Genomic DNA, 18000 nt, shown 5'->3' on the forward strand with positions numbered 1-18000 from the left:
CATGTAGCCTAGTTGGCAGTATGCCAACTCTATGTGAAGCCGTCTAGCCATCAGGCCACACATAGCCCCCATCTGGTGTCCAAACCAGGACATACCGGATAACCGAGCTACTCAAATGCCTTCTCCTCATATGGGGGGGGCTTACAAGTAGAGTTAGCTGGTTCCCACGTAGTTACACGAGAGTGGAGCATTGATATCTAACATGTCCTTCACCCAAGATCAAAGGTGCCTTCCTCACTTTTAATTTCAAGGGAAGTGCTTCCACCTCTTTAGCCTTACCTTTTCCTATGACGTGCTGTACTACTACTTCTGCTGCCACGAGCCTTCCCGTATGATGAGTGGAGGCTCCTTGACTCTAGTTGACAATTGATCACCCTTATTCTTTGTGCAGATTTCTTCTTGGCATAAGTCATAGGATGCAGCGCTTTCATCCTCATCATCACCTGAGCTAGAATCATCGCCCTCAAACTCACTACCCTTGGTCTTCGACATTTTTCTCACTACCCTCTTCTTTGACATTTTCCTCTTCAAAGAAGGTAGTGCAACTGTAATATGTGTCAAAGAACTCAATATGATGAGGGGTATCAATGACATTTACATTTCTACCTTGGCGTAGCAATTTCTTAGCAGTAAAACCCATTCGATACAATGCTACTTCCCACCCATCATTTAGTAAATTCTTTGTCATCTCTAGTATCACATCAGGATCCATCGACTTTCTGTAATCCACCATTGCTGCATCAAGTTTAACCTTATTGTCCTCAAAGTAATGAACCTTGAGAGTCCTTAAAGGAATTTTGATTAGATTGCCACCACCCCTAGATAAGAAGCACATCAAGAAAGGCTGCAAGACTTGAATGGAAATGCCTTCCAAGACAGTCATATGATTGCATAGGACTATACCATGGTATACTTTTGAAAGTAAATACCCAAATGCAGATGTCAAACTCACATACAAGGCTTCCCTTTGTGATTTTGTCACGAACAGGACCAATGTTGATCTTTCCTTATCTACCATAGGACCTTCTATGATAAACCGCACAAGTTCAACTATCCGTGACACTGCAAGGTCTTGCAATTCATCTATGAAAAATACACATGGCTTCTCCCAAGCATGACCGCTCATTGTTATGAAACGCTCTGTATCAATGCCATTGATGTGTGCAAAATTTGTATCATTCTCTGATAGCAAGATATCATAGGAGAAGCTGAATGGAGAACCATCATCTAAACCACCAATTGCTCTACCTTGGGCAGTGGACTGCAAGGTGTTTTTCTTGATGTCCATATATTCTGTCTCAACAATCTTTGGCATTTTAGCTTAGATCCTTTGTTGGTGTGGCATTTGCATCCATTGAAGCCAACCACTTTCTAGCCCATGTCTTATCAAGGAGTTGACCTAGGCTAAGTGCTTTCTTCTTATCCACATTAATTGACTTGCCAGCTAACTCATCATCAGATTTCAATAAAAACACTAGTGCCGAGAGAGCAGCCTCACTTTGAATCATTCGGGTGACCACTTCATCTAAGTTGTTATGCTTACTCTTCTTTCCAAAGAAGCAGTCACCGCTTAGGATCTTCTTGCATAATTCTTCGGTTATTATATCTGGAACAAACCTTAATGCTCTCCACCAAACAATAGACATCAGTTTCATTATTTATTTCCTCTGAGTTGTAGTGTGCTCTGGTGCCTCAAAGGATATCTTTCCTGTTTCATATGCTTGGCAAACATCCACTATGCTCTTAAACACTGAGTCCTCACAGAAGACAATGCAAGTGACATCCTTGTATCTTGCAATAATGGTGTTTAGATCCTTTGCCTCAACCTTATTACTTGGTATGCCTTACGTATTGCTTACAACACCTTTCAAGCATCTATAGAACTGAGTCCTCTTTGCCAAGTACTTAGATGTAGGTCTCTTGCCCTTCACTGTTTGTGGCTTTCCATGGCCCACCCATAACTCCCTTGCCTTTATCAGGATCTCAGAAAGAGAAGAGCTTTTTTTCAACCTAAATGGAGCAGAATTCAGCCTTTCTGATTCTAGAATGTACTTTGAGTCATCGTTAAATATGCATACATGACAAATGACTCGTTGAAACTTTTCCATCCACTCAATCTGTGGCAAGTTTGCTTTTCTTCCCTCATCAAGGGCAATCCTGCAAGCTTCACAAAAGTGTTGCCCATCAATGGGCTCAAACGGGTGCGTACATATTATGAGCGGAAACCCTTGAGCGGATTATCCGAGCAACACTCAATGGAGTTATACTTGAATGAATGTTTTTTTATGGAATATCTTTTTTTAAAAACCTCAATCGACAGCGCTCATATTAACTGCATGCATGTACCAAGGTACAAAGAGCCAAAGACATATACCCTTGGTTTGAATGCTCTCATGATGCAGTTGTGTGTATTATATTTGCACATTCATTGTATTTTCTATAAGCCTCAACATGCCAACAAAATTAGGACTAGTGGCATTGTTCACTTTTAAGTAGATATGCTTATTAATACCTCCCCTCAAGCTTGTGAGATTGCCAACAATTATTTGTTTTTAGTCTTTCGAAACTCAATAGAGGGACGGATATATATTTTAACAATCAAAGATGTAATCTATGAATTCACCTAAAAATTCAAACCTAAAAATTACAACTTGCCATACATTTCCAAAACAACTATGACATGTTCATATTATTAGGTCAAAGAACATTAAAATCACATGATTCAAAAGCCATAATCTATCAATCCATAAGAAGTTAAGGTTTGCATAAGAAGGTAATGGCTATCCATCCATAAGAAACCAGGTCTACATGAGATGATAATGAAAACATGAGAAATTAAGTTTTGCATCAATCCATAAAAAGCCAGGACATGCTCTCTAGACCTCATCAGCCAAGTCATCTATGTAGTCTAGACGTCCATGATGCCTCTCCACCAACTCATAATCGAATGTGCTATCTCCTGCCATTTGGGTAGCCACATCTTCTGCATAGCAAGGCAGAACACTAAGCTCAATTAGTCAGTATCTAACCATGCTTAAATTATACACATAGATCAAATAAATTACTCACTAATCAAGAGGTGCATCAAAGTCATAGTCTGTCTCCTCATCATCTATCATGAGGACTGCTTGATTCACACTTGAAGGCCCTGCCTCTGTGAAGTTGTCTCTAAGCATGCCTTCTAAGTATCCTGTGCAAATCTCTTTGTCATTGTCCACTGCCATGCATGGACGTCCTGAGTGAATTGCTGCTTTCATCCCAGGTGCTGTACCTGCACCAAGCTCAAGCACAGAGCCTCCAATCGGACACAACAACTCCATGAACATCAACATCATGGAGCTACTCTTCTCCAACCCACCACGCCACTGTCCACCCTTTCCCTCTTTTATGCACCGTACACTTGAAGGCAAGTAATGAGTGATGAAATAATTGTCCATGCACACCTTAAGGGATTGGGAAACTTTATTTGCCCTATCAAGATAGTGATGTGCCTTCTTGCCAATCCTAGAGAACAATAGGATTTGAAAGGCAGTAATCTATATGAAACATAGATTGAAAAAGTTAATGGAGAATACTAAAATACGAACAAACAAGAACATGACAATCACTTAAATAGCCAAATGACATACCTTGACACCAAAGCCAACATTATCCGCAACATCAATGCAATCTCCCGTCTCCACGATCCATCTACATGTACTAACTATAAGATACCAATAGCTGAATGCAATTCACATAAACAGACATTATCAACTGTGATATATTGCTCACCTAGAAGAAACCTCTAGTCTCATTTGTCTTGCCAAACGCTCAACGAATGAAGTGGATACAGGTGAACACATCACCAATGTCCATCCATAATCATCCATCACAGATGAAGCAATAGCAAGTGAGCATGAGATATGCTCCTCATTTAGAATGTTCCATCCAGGGATTCCACCCTTGATTCCACTCACTATAGATCCTGTAGGAAGGTCAATCAAGCAAAAATCCACACTCCATGCAGCATTTTTTCCATTGCGTGACTTCTTCATGCCACCAAGTTCATGGTAAAAATTTCTTATGATTTGAAAAGCCCCATCGTACTTGTATTGCTTAACTTCTTTTCGAAGTGATACATAATCATACTCCCAAACTTTGTAGTTTTCTTGTGAGATATGAGTTGCAAATGATGAGAAAGTGGACAAAGGAACATAAACCATATCCGTATTACACACTTTCTTACTAAGAAGAGACTCCTCCTTTCGTGGATCATCGTCTACAATAACAAAGAACCCTAAATTAAATTTGTAGGAAGCTTCTAATCACTTTGAAACATGAAAGAAAGAGTTATAAGAAAATAGACCTGTGTTAGAAGTGCCCGTTGGTTTAGGTCTTCCACCACGTTTGTTATTTGGAGTCACATGACTTGCCTTTTGCTTTTCTACTATTGCTTTTTGCTCCTCTTCAAGCCTCTTCTTTTGTGCCTCATCCATGTTGCCCGACGAACCCGAGTTTGACTTGCACTCACCTTTTAAATGGCGATCATAAGTTTCCTTCTCTTCCTCGATACATGTTCCAGCCTTCATCTCGATCCACCAAGGGCAGTGCTTCCTTTCCCACTCCGTAAGCAATATATGACCATCCTTATGCTTATTCTCTCTAAAAATATGAGAGGTGTACATGCAATAAGTAGCAGGTGCAAGCATAGTCCAAGCCTTGCAAATGGATGGTACCACCTTAAGACTCTTATTTGCAGCCAGATAATGGAGATACCTAAATGATTTTTAGGATAATATAAGAGAATGCAAGGTATTACAAAGATATATTTCCATTGAAAACGAAAGCCAAAACGCACCTGTAAACCAATCGTCTGCTGGCATTTGTAAGATCAACTTGCTTGGATGGAACAACAGCAACTGTCATCAATGAAGCTAAAGGCTCAAACAAAAAAGGCCTGTGTCTCACTATAATGCCATCAAAGTATTCCAGAATAGAAGGACTGTCTGGAAGTGTAGCTGCACCCTCAATGCTTGATGATTTCATCACTTGGTCAAGCAATCGCCCAGCATCTGCCAACACATGGTCCATCCATACTTCTTTTGCAAGCCAAGGTATGAAACCATGGTCAGTCATAGGCATCCCATAACTCTCCTTTAGATTGTCATCTGCACCAAGAAGAGAAAGAATAGATAGTTGCTTTGCCTTGGAACAGGTTGCAATTGATACTTGGTAAAGCTTCTCCAAAGTGATCTTCATTGATGTATCCTCAAATGGTAAATTCCAAAGGATATTAAACCACTCCTTGCCATGGGAAGGATTGACTATTGAAAGCATCTGCCAAATAGTAAAGTTTTAGAAGAGACTTTGATACACACAACAAACCATATATTAAGGTTTTCAAAGTACAAACTAAAAATTTACAAGTTGTAACTATAGATTTATAATTTTCAAATCATATATTGTGGTTTATGAGTTGTAAAATTAGAATTTGAAAACTATAAATTCAAATTTGCAAACTATAAATTCAAATATCTGAGATATAAAACGTAGAATTTTATGGACTACAAATTCAAATTTGTGATCTATAAATACAAAATTTGGTAAATTGAAAACTTACCCGTGTAATTTTTCTTCGATATGTTGCTCCCACAGTCTTCTTAATCTCATGAATCTTGGACTCTCTCTCATCCTTTGGCATGGAAGAATGCAATTTCTTGCATTGAGCCTCAAAATCTGATTTCCATTTCCCCTTTCAACATAAACAGATAATCTCATCATAATGTTATTGGAACACAAAGCAAAATATATAAACTAAAGAACTAATACTTACAGCAAATACCATCCTCCCAAGAATAGTTTGGGTGAGGGGATACCACACCCTTCGTCCACTTCCAACCTCTTTCTGTCTTGCCAACTCAATAGCTTTTTTCTCCTCCTCACTAAAATCCTGAGTAAAATATTGAGCATCACAGGATACGAGTGTGCTTGTGTGGTACAAATAATCCTTGAGATTAGTAACAACAATTGCATCTTCATTAAGCCTGCAACCATTGACTTAAATGGATCAAAATTGGTTTCATTTACAAGCACTTACCATCTCAAGGATTATTCAAATAATCCAACCCTCTTGCGCAATATAGTAAACATAAACAACAAAGCTTACAAGTTAAATCTTTGTAGAGCAGCAACAAGCTTAAGCTCATCCTTTGCTTCCGGTTCAATAATTTGAGCTTGCACTCTAATGTGTCTAGACTTGATATTTGTGTAAAGCTCTTCTATGCTTTCCATCCAAGATGCCGTACGATGATTTCCTTCCCACACGAAGAACATTTTGTTTGATAGAAAGCTCCATGGTGTGCCAATTATCTCTGATTCAAACTCATCATTAACTAAGCTCCAATTCTTGTCCCAACGTTCTCTTGTGACATCATCAACATCCTTGGAAGACCCATCAGGCATTTTGATAGATAGAATAAAAGATCCTTTGGTCGGAATGTATCCCTCTGTTTCAAATGCTCTTTTCAAAATGGTCAGATCATTCCTAATTTGACGCACAACTGGGTTTATGAGACAACGACACAAGGGAATTCGAGGAGGTGGAATTTCTTTAGTTACTGTAAGAAGCTCCAAAATATCTGCACCTGAAGGTCTCTCAACACACTCTGGAATGATATCCTCCACATCATCTTTAACTCCTACTTTGTTGGATGGATCATCTATAGTTTTATCCTTGTTGTCCCCAGGATCCTCAATATCATTTTCAATGTCAATTTGCTCAAGCTCCTTCAGTTCATTCTTGACCTCTGGCATACCATCCTCCAATCCCTCCCCAATCCTGCTTTCGAACGAGCATCCGTCCTCCAATTGCAATCCCAAGGACTACACATGGGGCGTGTCGACTATCGGCTTTCAAGAGGGAGATTCTTGAGCCGGAAGAAAAGCAGTATCATTTTGAAAAAGCAACAACTTACCGGTACACATCTCTCTCTCACTCCCACTCTCAGACCTTCTCCTCCTCCCAATCCAACCCAATCCATTCTCTTCAGCTCAATTCACCACAACCCACCTCCTCCATCCCTCCTATCCTCACACCTTTGGTACCCCCCTCCCTATCTCTCTCTCTCTCTGTCTGTGTCTATCTGTCCTTTTGTCTCTCTCTTTCTCTCTCTCTCTCTCTATAGCTCTTTGTTTCGTCCTTAGTCCTCATTCCAGCTTCTCGCTCTCTTTAGATCATTTTCCCCATCCATCTCCTGCTTTGCACGTTGTTTCACCACCCTTGCCAAGTCTTTTCCCCAAGATGCACGCGCTTCATATGACTCGTGATGAATCGTTTAAATCTGTTATTTAGCACGATTCTATCTCTGTATTGCTCTTGTCGTGTGCCCAACGAAGGCCTCGTGTTTCTCTAAGTATGCGATTTCTCTAGCAGTTCTTCAATTATGAAGTGCGCCCGTCGATAGTAGATTGACATCAACGAGTTAGGACATTACGTGGAGACTCTGGACGTCGGAGCCATGTCTACCATGGTGGTGAATGTGCCATGAATGGTGATAAAGGTCGAGGAGATAAAGGTGGAGGAGATAAAGGTTTCCGAAACTAGTGAAGACTAGTTTCGCCAGCGAAACCAGTGAAGGCGAAACCAGTCTTCACTAGTTTCGCCAGCGAAACTTGGGAAGAGGGGAAACTCGTAAAAGCCGAATGGCCTTGATTTGAAGTCGATCTTTCCCGAAATCTGGGGAAAGGTGCTCTAGATAGTTGGGCAGATAATTCTCCTCTACGAATAAGACTAACTGATGCCAACCTGTAGACGTGCCGGGCTGTCATCCCCGATCAATATACGTAATGATGACTGGCGCAATGTCTCAAAACCGTGGCATATGCAGCAACATCTGCCTCTGGGCCGAGCTCATCCAGGCAGTCACTGTGTTGTTCTGGGTTAATCCGCTTAACATAAGGGACCGAAAACTCGCCCTTGTACGTACCAAAGCCTATTGTTGGAGAAGCCAACAAGCCCAAGTCATTGGACATATTTTTCAATTTCACGTTCTTCGAGCCATACATGCTCTGGATTTTCTTTCCGATGAGCGAGAGCTGCGACTTGTCGATTTCAACCGCAGATGTGACGACCGCGACCTGCGTGTCCGTCATGTCGTTGTAGAGCAGTTCGAATTCCGTCACCAGAGGCTTCAAAATCGCAGTCCTTCTGTTGTCGACTATGAGATTGAGAAGGTTCACTGTGACGGGTTGGAACGTCTCCTCGGCAGCCAAGCTCTTGATCACGGCTTTCTTGTCCTCGCCTTTCAAGACAGGATTGTTGATGAAGGAGAAGAACTGCTTATCCTCGAGGCAGCGACCCAGCTTCTCGACGTCGTCATGCACGGCCTCGAGGATGTTCTGCGATTTTGCGACATCGGCAAGGGCGGCAGTGTAGCCAGAAGCGGCGGAGCGAGACATGGAAACGACGGCGCGGTGGCCACGACCGATAGGCTGGGGGATTTTGGAGGTCAAGGAATTGAAGAGGAGGCTATGGAGGGCAGGGGAGGGGTGGGGAAGAAAGCGGAGGCGATGAGAGGAGGAGGAGGAGGAGGCGGCAAGAGGGGCGAGGGAGCCATGGACGACGTTGAGCTCCGACCTAGCTCAACGTAGAGGGATGATTTTCTTCCCCCGCCTAGCTCCGACCGATGGAGTTGTCTTCGCTCCAACGATAACGGCTCAATCTCCGAACTCGTGGAGGACGAAGGGGCCGGAGCAGGAAGCAGGAGCTGGAGGTCTTGAGAGCTGGAGGTCTCGAGGGCGAGGGCGAAACTAGTGAAGGAAACTAGTTTCGCTGGCGAAACTAGTTTCCGAAACTAGAAGGAAACTAGTTTCCTAAACTAGTTTCGCTGGCGAAACTAGTGAAGACCAGTTTCGCCGGCGAAGGATCCCCCTACTTTTCGTTGTTTTGGGTGGACATCCACAACTTAGACCCCAAGCTTTTCCTCCTTGTTGGATGGAGGTACATAAGCAATCCCTCCACACATTGCTTGGATAAGAAAAACGGACAAAAGTAGAACCTTAAACACCCTCCAAACTGCACATCATAAGCAAGCGAAAAAAGGAAAAGGGGTTCCGAAAAACCATACAAGCTGGATATGTCGGTGGAGATTTCGGGCCAGAAGTAATCGACGAAGGTGTTGATGTTGGTGAGGGCGTGAATCTTGAGAGCGGGGTGGGGCTCCTGGAGCATGGCAAGCAAGCCACTAGCGGTGGAGACGAGGGCGGTGATGGAGGTGGGAAAGCGACAGCTTGTGGAGGTCCTGCGAGAGGCAGGCAACCGAGGTCTCAAGTTCTCTATCCTCCAAGGATGAAGTGAAAGGAAGAAGGACTTTTGCTTGTGGAAATGGAAAAGTGATGTGATGAAGATGAAGAAGATGACTATAAAAAGAAGACTATAAAAAGCGCGATTGTAGGTACTATAAAAAGAAGATGAAGAAGAAGAAGAAGAAGATGAAGTGAAAGGAAATGGAAATGGAAAAGTGAACCAGACAACTCCTCGGTAGCCCTACAACTCCTCGGTAGCCCCACAACTCCTATGCTTGGATAGCTTGAAGACTAGTTTCGCCGGCGAAACTAGTCTTCACTAGTTTCGCTGGCGAAACTAGTTTAGGAAACTAGTTTCCTTCTAGTTTCGAAAACTAGTTTCGCCAGCGAAACTAGTTTCCTTCACTAGTTTCGCCTTCGAAACTAGTTTCGGAAACTAGTTTCGCTGGCGAAACTAGTTTAGGAAACTAGTTTCCTTCTAGTTTCGGATAATAGTGCCCCCCCCCCCCAAGGCCTACATGCCCACCCCTGCTCAGTGCTGTGGACGAGCGGATTTTTTCCATACAACTTTTGCTTGTGGAAATGGAAAAGTGAACCAGACAACTCCTCGGTAGCCCTACAACTCCTCGGTAGCCCCACAGATTGCTTGGATAGCTTGAAGACTAGTTTCGCCGGCGAAACTAGTCTTCGCCGGCAAAACTAGTCTTCACTAGTTTCGCCGGCGAAACTAGTCTTCACTAGTTTCGCCGGCGAAACTAGTTTAGGAAACTAGTTTCCTTCTAGTTTCGCCAGCGAAACTAGTTTCCTTCACTAGTTTCGCCAGCGAAACTAGTTTCGGAAACTAGTTTCGCTGGCGAAACTAGTTTAGGAAACTAGTTTCCTTCTAGTTTCGGATAATAGTGCCCCCCCCCCAAGGCCTACACGCCCACCCCTGCTCAGTGCTGTGGACGAGCGGATTTTTTCCAGAGTGTGGCCGTCTGCGTTTTGGCCGAGAATGTGGCACAGAATGAGGCGCAGTAATTCTCGACAGCTGCACAGCGGATTTTTTCCAGAGTGTGGCCGTCTGCGGATTTTTTCCAGAGTGTGGCACAGAATGAGGCGCAGTAATTCTCGACAGCTGCACAGATCGAATTCCCCCTCTGCCCACTGAATGAAGGCGCATCCCGGACTCCAGTGTCCCGAGTACTTTGTGGGTTTGCTCGAGAATTCGGGCCTGATTAACTCGAACCACGCAAGTGGTCCTGGCAAGTGGCAACCCAGTGAACCCACTCACGATCATCAGGAACGGTGCATGCGGAGATCAGGAAGCCTTCGGGGTGGACTACACGACTTCTTCCAAGGTAGCTTTGAAAGTCTATCATGTGCCATTGTATCACGTTCACTCTTGCTTGACGAGTGGAATGAGTGCGTATTTCTGTGCGAAGCAGAGCTCCTCCAATCGTCCCCCACACTCACTGATTTAACTAGATCAACATTCTCTACTTCACTAGACCTGTTACGCGGTCGAAAAGAAGTGTCGATGAGTCTTGTTCCGGATGCCAAACATACATGAAACTTTTCTTCAATCTGAAATGCGGATTTCATGCAGTATTTTTCATGACGTCATTAAACCTCCCGTAAAAATGCTACATCTTGTGATACTCTTTACTTTAGCTCACGAGAAGGGTGTGCTAAAGGAAGAAGGCCCCACAACTCCTCGGTAGCCCCACAGATTGCTTGGATAGCTTGAAGACTAGTTTCGCCAGTGAAACTAGTTTTCGAAACTAGTTTTTCGAAAACTAGTTTCGCTGGCGAGAAGACTAGTTTCGCCGGCGAAACTAGTCTTCACTAGTTTCGCCGGCGAAACTAGTCTTCACTAGTTTCGCTGGCGAAACTAGTTTAGGAAACTAGTTTCCTTCTAGTTTCGGAAACTAGTTTCGCTGGCGAAACTAGTGAAGACTAGTTTCGCCGGCGAAACTAGTTTCGTTGGTGAAACTAGATTCGGAAACTAGTTTGGAGGCGGAGATAAAGACGGAGATAAAGGTCGAGACGGAGGCTTTTGAAGGCGTAGGCGGAGATAAAGGCGTAGGCGTAGGTGGAGATAGAGGCGTAGGCGTAGGCGTGGGCGTTTGTAGGTGTTTGGAGGAGATAGAGGCGTAGGCGGAGATAGAGGCGGCGGAGGAGGTGTCATCCTAGGGTGTCATCCTAGAGTCTTGACTAGTTTCGCTGGCGAAACTAGTCTTCACTAGTTTCAATCCATTAACCTTCTTGAGCTCTATTATTTCATTAGATCTAATGATGGCATCATGTCCATGATTTTTCTCTCGCAACTATTCCATCCTTTGGTATGATTGTTTTTAGAATAAAAATTAGACTAGGGATACACACCCATTTAAGGCCTCTTCGGCAAAGGTATCCTAAAGATGATGTTTTCCATTGTTTAAAGTAAAGTACTAACATTTTGATATTTTTCATTGCCGAAATTGTAAGAGATATCCTAAAGATGATGTTTTCCATTGTTTAAAGTAAAGTACTGACATTTTGATATTTTTCATTGCCGAAATTGTAAGAGATATAAGCAACAGCTCCCATAAACTTGAAGATTGCTAGTGTAGTGAAATTGACAAACCCTCCATCCAAGCTTCCGTCAGCACCTCCCATCCATTCTTTGAGCTAGTTGCATCTGCTAATATAGTTTCGCCAGCGAAACTAATTTGTAGTGGTTCTTTTTCGTGTGCATTGGACTTGGAAAAATCAACCTTGAGTAACATGGCTCTTTAATGACTCTCCATCCTCTCCATCGTAGAGAAAGTTTCAATGAATGATAAATGGGGTGCCAACTTGAGTGCTTGGAACGTGGGCGGTCAGACTGAATGTTGTGAATTGATTATATGAGTAGATTCTTCTGAATTGGCAGTTACAAGGACTTGTGTGCTTGGGACGTGGCGGTGGCAATGAATGTGGTTATATTATGAGTTTGATCGTCTAGCTGATTTAGTATCAAAGAACAATGATGGCCTCTTTCTATGCTTTTGCACTACAAGTGCAGAGTTGGTCAGTATAGAGTTCGAAAGGAGACAAGTGCGTGAACTACTGTTGCTCACATGCTTGCTCACTTGTGCCTCGTTTGCTTGCAATAGATCTCAACACTGGTAGGGAGATTGTGTTCCACAAGCTCCATGGATTTTGCAATTGTGTCCAATGACAATAGGTCGAAGACACTGCAAGTCGCAACAACTAATGGTGTTGCACGCATTAGTAGGGAATACCTTCACTTAGCATTTGGACTTTCACCGAGCTCAATCTCTTTGCATCAACTACTTGATAGCAAGTGTGACGACTTGTCCTTTGAGGTTCCCTTTGTAGGTGAGGAGTCCTTGTTTCATCTTGACACTCAGTTTGGAACCACCTTCATTGTTAGAGGTGTAAAGCTTTTGACAGAAATCAGTAAGGAAGTGTCGGATAAAAAACAAGTAGATGAACAATCCGATAAGACTATGAGTTTGGTTCCTCTCTTGAAAAACCTTCCTGCAAGAAGTGCACTCAAAAAAGCTATGGACATTGTAACAACAATACAAGAAGTTGATGCTCTTCCAATAAAGTATGATGGCAATATTTTGTTTGAGCTTCCCGCTTCGGACCTCCCTAACCGTGCTGAGGGGATAGAAACCAAATACGACAGCCATGTTTGGACGGATGATATAACAAGTAATATGACAGGATTTGATGGTTTAGTTAGAATTCGAAGATGTGGTGGGCATCTACAATGCAAAAACATATTTTGTCCTCACTTGGAGAGAACCAAAGAGGCCAATGAGAAGCATTGGCAAGGGAGACTTTCACGAGTGTGTCCTCAAAGATCATATGTTGGCGAAAATAGTACTCTTAAGTGTTTGCATTGTGGTGCTCGTCCTTTCTGCGAGCAAGAGTGCCCATGTAGGCTATTCGTATGTTACCCACACCCCAAGGGTGATACACAATTTAAGAGGTGTGTTATACACTCAGGGTATCATTTGCATCCCGTTGGTGAAGGAAGTTCTAGAGGTGCTGTGAAGGAAGTTAAGGCTAGGTTGACTAAGCTCATACAAAGAGATGGGATGGGAAGACCTAAAGCCTTGCAAAAAACATTAGCAAAAAAAATAATATTGGATGCCGTCATTCAAGATGATCCGAAAGCCATGAGTGATGCTGAATTGACATCATTACTAGAGAAGATTACCCCAACTTTGGACAAGAGAAGGTATGTGCATACTTGTCCTCTTAATGTGATTAAAAGTACTCAAGTTTTTATGAAAAATAAGTAATGGGATTTTGATGCTACATGTTCTTAACTGTAGGCTCGCACGTTGGAAAAGGGAGGCCCAAATTGAAAGTGGATCCTTTGCAGATGGTTATGATGCTCTTTTACAACTGAAAAGAAAGTGTGTATATGATTATTTTCAGAGCATGGTGTTCCCTGGACAACTTGAATTTTCTTCTTTTGAAAGATGTCATGTTTTCAAGATGTCTACCAAGGGACATGGTAGTGGTGTTGATCTAGTGAACAAGATGAGGCCAGGTGGAGAGTTAGGATCGTGCTGGGTTTGCTTTGATTTTGTCAAACGTATGCATGATTGGAATACAATGGCATGCCATGTTTACAACCCTTTTGTTCAAGAGCTACAAACTATTGCTATTGGGGATTTCAAGGTTGAGGATACAGAAGCCCAGATCCTTTTTTGGGAAATGTTAAATAGAGTCATGGAGAAGGAGGGATTCCCAAAGCCTCAATTTAAAGGGTTTATGGCTGATGAGGCACAAGCAAATTGGCGTGCAATTAGAATGGTATTCAATGGTGATGCCAATAAGGTGCTCAAAGAAAAAGAGAGATCTTGCTTATTTCATTGGGAGCAAAGCTTGGAAAACCATGCTAAGTTCCTTCCATCATTTGATCGTGAGGAGTTCAAGCTAAGGTGTAGACAGTGGAAGAATGCTCCATCTCAAGAAGCTGCGGACATCGAGTTGAAAAACCTCCGTTCGTGGTTCAAGCATCATGCACATAAGAAGGACATCTCCATTTTAGAAACATGGATTGTGTGGTGGCATGCAAGAGTGGCTCATTGGGGAGAATACATTCTCAAGGTAGGTCTATTGTTATTTCATTCACAACTTTATTGTTTTTTGATTATTGGAAACTAATCTATGTTGTGGCACACACAGGGCATGGAGGGATCTGACCAGTTTTTAGTTCCTAGAGCCAACCTTGCAGAGTCAGTCCATGGAAGTTGGTTGGCATCGAATGACGGAGTGAAATATGTCACACTAAAAAATGCTTGTGAGACAGATATGACGGGTGCTTTGCTGCAAACTGCAAGATACACAGAATATCTAAAGGGACTACACTTGGGTTGTGGACCTAGTTTGGAAAAGCTATCTCGAAGGCACTCTTATGGGGACATAGGGAGCAACTCATGCAAGTTCATTGATCTCAGTAATGAGGTGGCTAGCAAGGTGGATGCAACTATTGGAGGTCAAGATTGTATGGGTGATTTGAAGACTGTGAGAAGGAAGCGGTCAAAATCTTTCTCAGAAGCAGTGTATGCAAATGATTCACATCGTCCAGAATATGAGTATGTAAATCAGCCAAGAAAGAGAAAACAAAATACCACACCAATCTTGAAAACAAATCAATATGTTGAAGAAGAGGTAGTACACAAGACTATGTGGGCTATAAGAAGAACTAATGCAGGTAGTGAGGTGAGATGTCAAGGATACTTAGAGGACAAAGGAATCAAATGCCACAAATTGATAGATCACAAGGGTAGGACGGGAAAGAGAGGTGTTCCTGCACCTAGCTTTTTTGGGAGAATCAACACCAAAGCAGGCATTCGAAGGCAATTGATTTGGTTTTGTGGGGATAACATGGACCACACATGGACACCATCAAATTGCATTGAAGGAAAACCACCTGAGGTGCCGAGGGAGTGGCCTATTGAGAAGGGGACAAGCCTGGATGAGGAAGAAATGAGGTTATTAGTAGCTGGAGGATTTAGATTAAAAAAGCAATGCACTAGGGCCAAATCTGCTGATTTAACAAGTAGACCGAGCACAAGGGATGGCATGGTTGTGGAATGGGTAACTGAGGTGACATGTGAAATGAGAACAAGGATAGCTAAGTCTATTTCCTTGGAATGTGTTGTTCACAATGTTAATATAGTTGTCCCTAGAGAGCATGTGGAGTACCTAGTTTCCACTCCAGGATCACGTAGAAAAGGGAGCAAGTACAATGTTGTGGTTTCAGTGTTCCCATCATGCACATGTCTGGACTTTATGGGCCATTCTCAAGGGCAAAACAGATATATCCCATGCAAACATCTGTATTACATTTATATGCAATACTTGGGTCTAGATGAGAAGATACACATGTTCATTCACCAATCTGCACTAAGTAGGCAAGAACTCTACCAAGCTCTACCTGCTTGCTAAGAAGGGTGTTTATCTCTACTTGTGGTTATATCAAAGGAACTTGCATAGGTGCATACAAATATTGTATGACCATTGTAGCTTTTGAAGACTTTTTGGGTGCATTTTGATAGTCATTTGCTTGACACAATATAGCTATATGTATGTAAACAGTATTTTGTTGCCCACAGCTTCTTTAAGAGTTGTGTATGAACAATGTATTACTCACCACACTATAGTTTTCGGTGACCTTTTGGTGTGTTTGAATGGTCCTTTTATAGAAATCTATCCATGTCTCTCAATTCAATCTTCCTGAGATTCTAGACCATTTGACTATAAATTGTTTGGAAGAAATATTATTTTTACTTTATTTTTTTGTACATGATGTTTATTGAAAAAATATATATATTGAAGGTATCAAATTAGACTTAACTAAAGGTCCACTGCTCAGATCGCTCGTACGTTTTTGCTCGGAAAATGCTCGTCCCCGGCTCAAACCTACATATTTCCCAGAATCTATTCTTTGCCAGCATGTATCTCTTCTCGATGTCAGTCCATATCGGCTTTGGTACAAAGATTCTCCACGAACAAAGTCACTCCTTCTAAAGTTTTCAAAAGCATCAAGAAAGTCCACACACTTTTGAAATGTGACATCAGGTAATGTAGGATCATCTTCTTGAAGTCTCTTAAACGCCATAGGACGAAGAGTGAAATTAGTGGCAACTGGAGTTCTTGTTTTCCTTGTATCTTCATACAATTTGCATGCAAATGTCATATCTAGCTTTCTTTGATTTGTGAATAACGAAGCTCGATCAATAAGCATTGTGGCCATGCTGAATTGTTAAAATCCCCAAAAGTACCCATTATCCTCTGGAGGATGTAGGTCTGCCACACTTATAGAAAAGTCTGCGAGACTTGTATCTTCTTCTTTCGGATCCTCCTGATCATCACTAATTAATTTTTCGCCTAGTTTTAAATAACCTGCACTTAAACGATCTGCACGTGGAGTAGGAGTTATTTTTTCTCTCTTTCTGGAAATAGCTGTGGAACTTGAATCTGCTCCATGATCACTCCTTGTTCCTGTAGTTGCAGCACTCGATGGTGTAGGTATAGTTGAAGATACTGTAGTTACTGCTGCAGATATTGTAGCCATAGTTTTCTACAAAGCAATCAAAAATAAAAAATGAGAATAACAATGATTTTCAAACTCAAAATATTAAAAAAATTGCTAATTAAATATTTAAATATTAAATATTAAAAATTAATTAAAAATTTACAAGTTTAAATATATTTTTGAAAACATTTTTTTAAATATTTCTAAATACTATTTTCTAATCTAATATTTTTTTACATAAATAATTTAATTCAAAATATTTTATAAACATACATTAAAAAAGTTAATTTATTTTTTTAATTTTTATTTAATTTATTTCATTTTTATTTTATTTATTTAAATTTATTTACTTATATATCTATATATTTAAATTAATTTTTTTTAAAAAAAATTTAAATTTTTTTAAAATTTTATTTATTTATTTAATTTTAATTTTTAAATTAAATCAAATTAAATTTATTAATTTATTTTTTTATTTTTTTAATTTAATTTTAATTATTTATTTGTATATTTAAAATTTTTAATTTTATTTATTTATTTAAATTTTAATTTATTTTTTTGAGCCTCGAAGGACCCCCACTTAAGGAGAGGAGGGGATTACCCTCCCAACCTGTTGTGCGCGCAACAGGTTTGGGGGTTAATCCCCCGCCCTCCCCTCCCCTCCTCTCCCATCTGCTCGCCCCTCCCCTCTCCTCTTGCCTCCCCATCTCTCCCCTCCCCTCCCATCTCCCCTCCCCGCACCTCCCGTCGTCCTTGCTCCCCTCCCCTCTCGCCTCCCCTCCCCCCGCCCCTCCCGCCTCCCCTCCCCTCTCCTCCCCGCCCGTCTCCCCTTTCGCCTCCCCTCCCCGCCCCTCCCGTCCTCCTTCTCGCCCTCCCCTCCTCTCGCCTTCCCTCCCTGCCCCTCCCCCTGGCCCTCGCACCTCCCCGGATGCCTCTCGCCACCCCCCGCCCCTCGTGCCTCCTCGGATGCCTCTCGCGATGGGAGGCATCCGAGGAGACGCGAGGGGCAGGGGGGAGGGGCGGGGAGGGGAGGCGAGAGGGGAGGGAGGGCGGGAAGGAGGATGGGAGGGGCAGGGAGGGGAGGCGAGAGGGGGGGAGGGCGGGAAGGAGGACGGCGAGGAGGGGGCAGGAAGGCACAAGGGGTGGGGGGGAGGGGAGGGGTGAGAGGGGAGGGGAGGGGAGGG

At 42.3% G+C, this 18000-nt stretch overlaps 2 protein-coding genes across 2 annotated transcripts; both read right to left on the reverse strand.

Moving 5' to 3' along the window:
- Window positions 1–2328: 2328 nt before the first annotated feature.
- Window positions 2329–3869, reverse strand: LOC147881820 (uncharacterized). The gene is made up of 4 exons (XM_087401458.1): window positions 3772–3869; window positions 3630–3690; window positions 3394–3536; window positions 2329–2332 (listed from the first exon to the last, which is right to left on the reverse strand). The coding sequence occupies exons 1-4, from the start codon at window positions 3867–3869 to the stop codon at window positions 2329–2331; spliced, it is 306 nt and encodes a 101-aa protein (XP_087257584.1).
- Window positions 3870–7812: 3943 nt separating this feature from the next.
- On the reverse strand, window positions 7813–8581 carry LOC147881821 (ATP synthase delta chain, chloroplastic-like). Its single transcript, XM_087401459.1, has one exon. The coding sequence runs from the start codon at window positions 8434–8436 to the stop codon at window positions 7813–7815; it is 624 nt and encodes a 207-aa protein (XP_087257585.1). The 5' UTR covers window positions 8437–8581.
- Window positions 8582–18000: the final 9419 nt, after the last annotated feature.

This window comes from Dipteris shenzhenensis, chromosome 30 (genome assembly GCF_047967505.1).
Source record: "Dipteris shenzhenensis isolate YYH24624 ecotype China chromosome 30, Dip_SZ_1.0, whole genome shotgun sequence".
NCBI lineage: Eukaryota > Viridiplantae > Streptophyta > Polypodiopsida > Gleicheniales > Dipteridaceae > Dipteris > Dipteris shenzhenensis.

Excerpts from the sequence above, each read along its gene's own strand:
- LOC147881820 (XM_087401458.1), bottom strand. The coding sequence starts at position 3,869 with ATGGATGATTATGGATGGACATTGGTGATGTGTTCACCTGTATCCACT. Across the intron at positions 3,691-3,771 it reads AGACTAGAGGTTTCTTCTAG|ATGGATCGTGGAGACGGGAG; the intron begins GTGAGCAATATA and ends TAGTACATGTAG. Across the intron at positions 3,537-3,629 it reads ATGTTGGCTTTGGTGTCAAG|ATTACTGCCTTTCAAATCCT; the intron begins GTATGTCATTTG and ends TGTTTCATATAG.
- LOC147881821 (XM_087401459.1), bottom strand. The coding sequence starts at position 8,436 with ATGTCTCGCTCCGCCGCTTCTGGCTACACTGCCGCCCTTGCCGATGTC.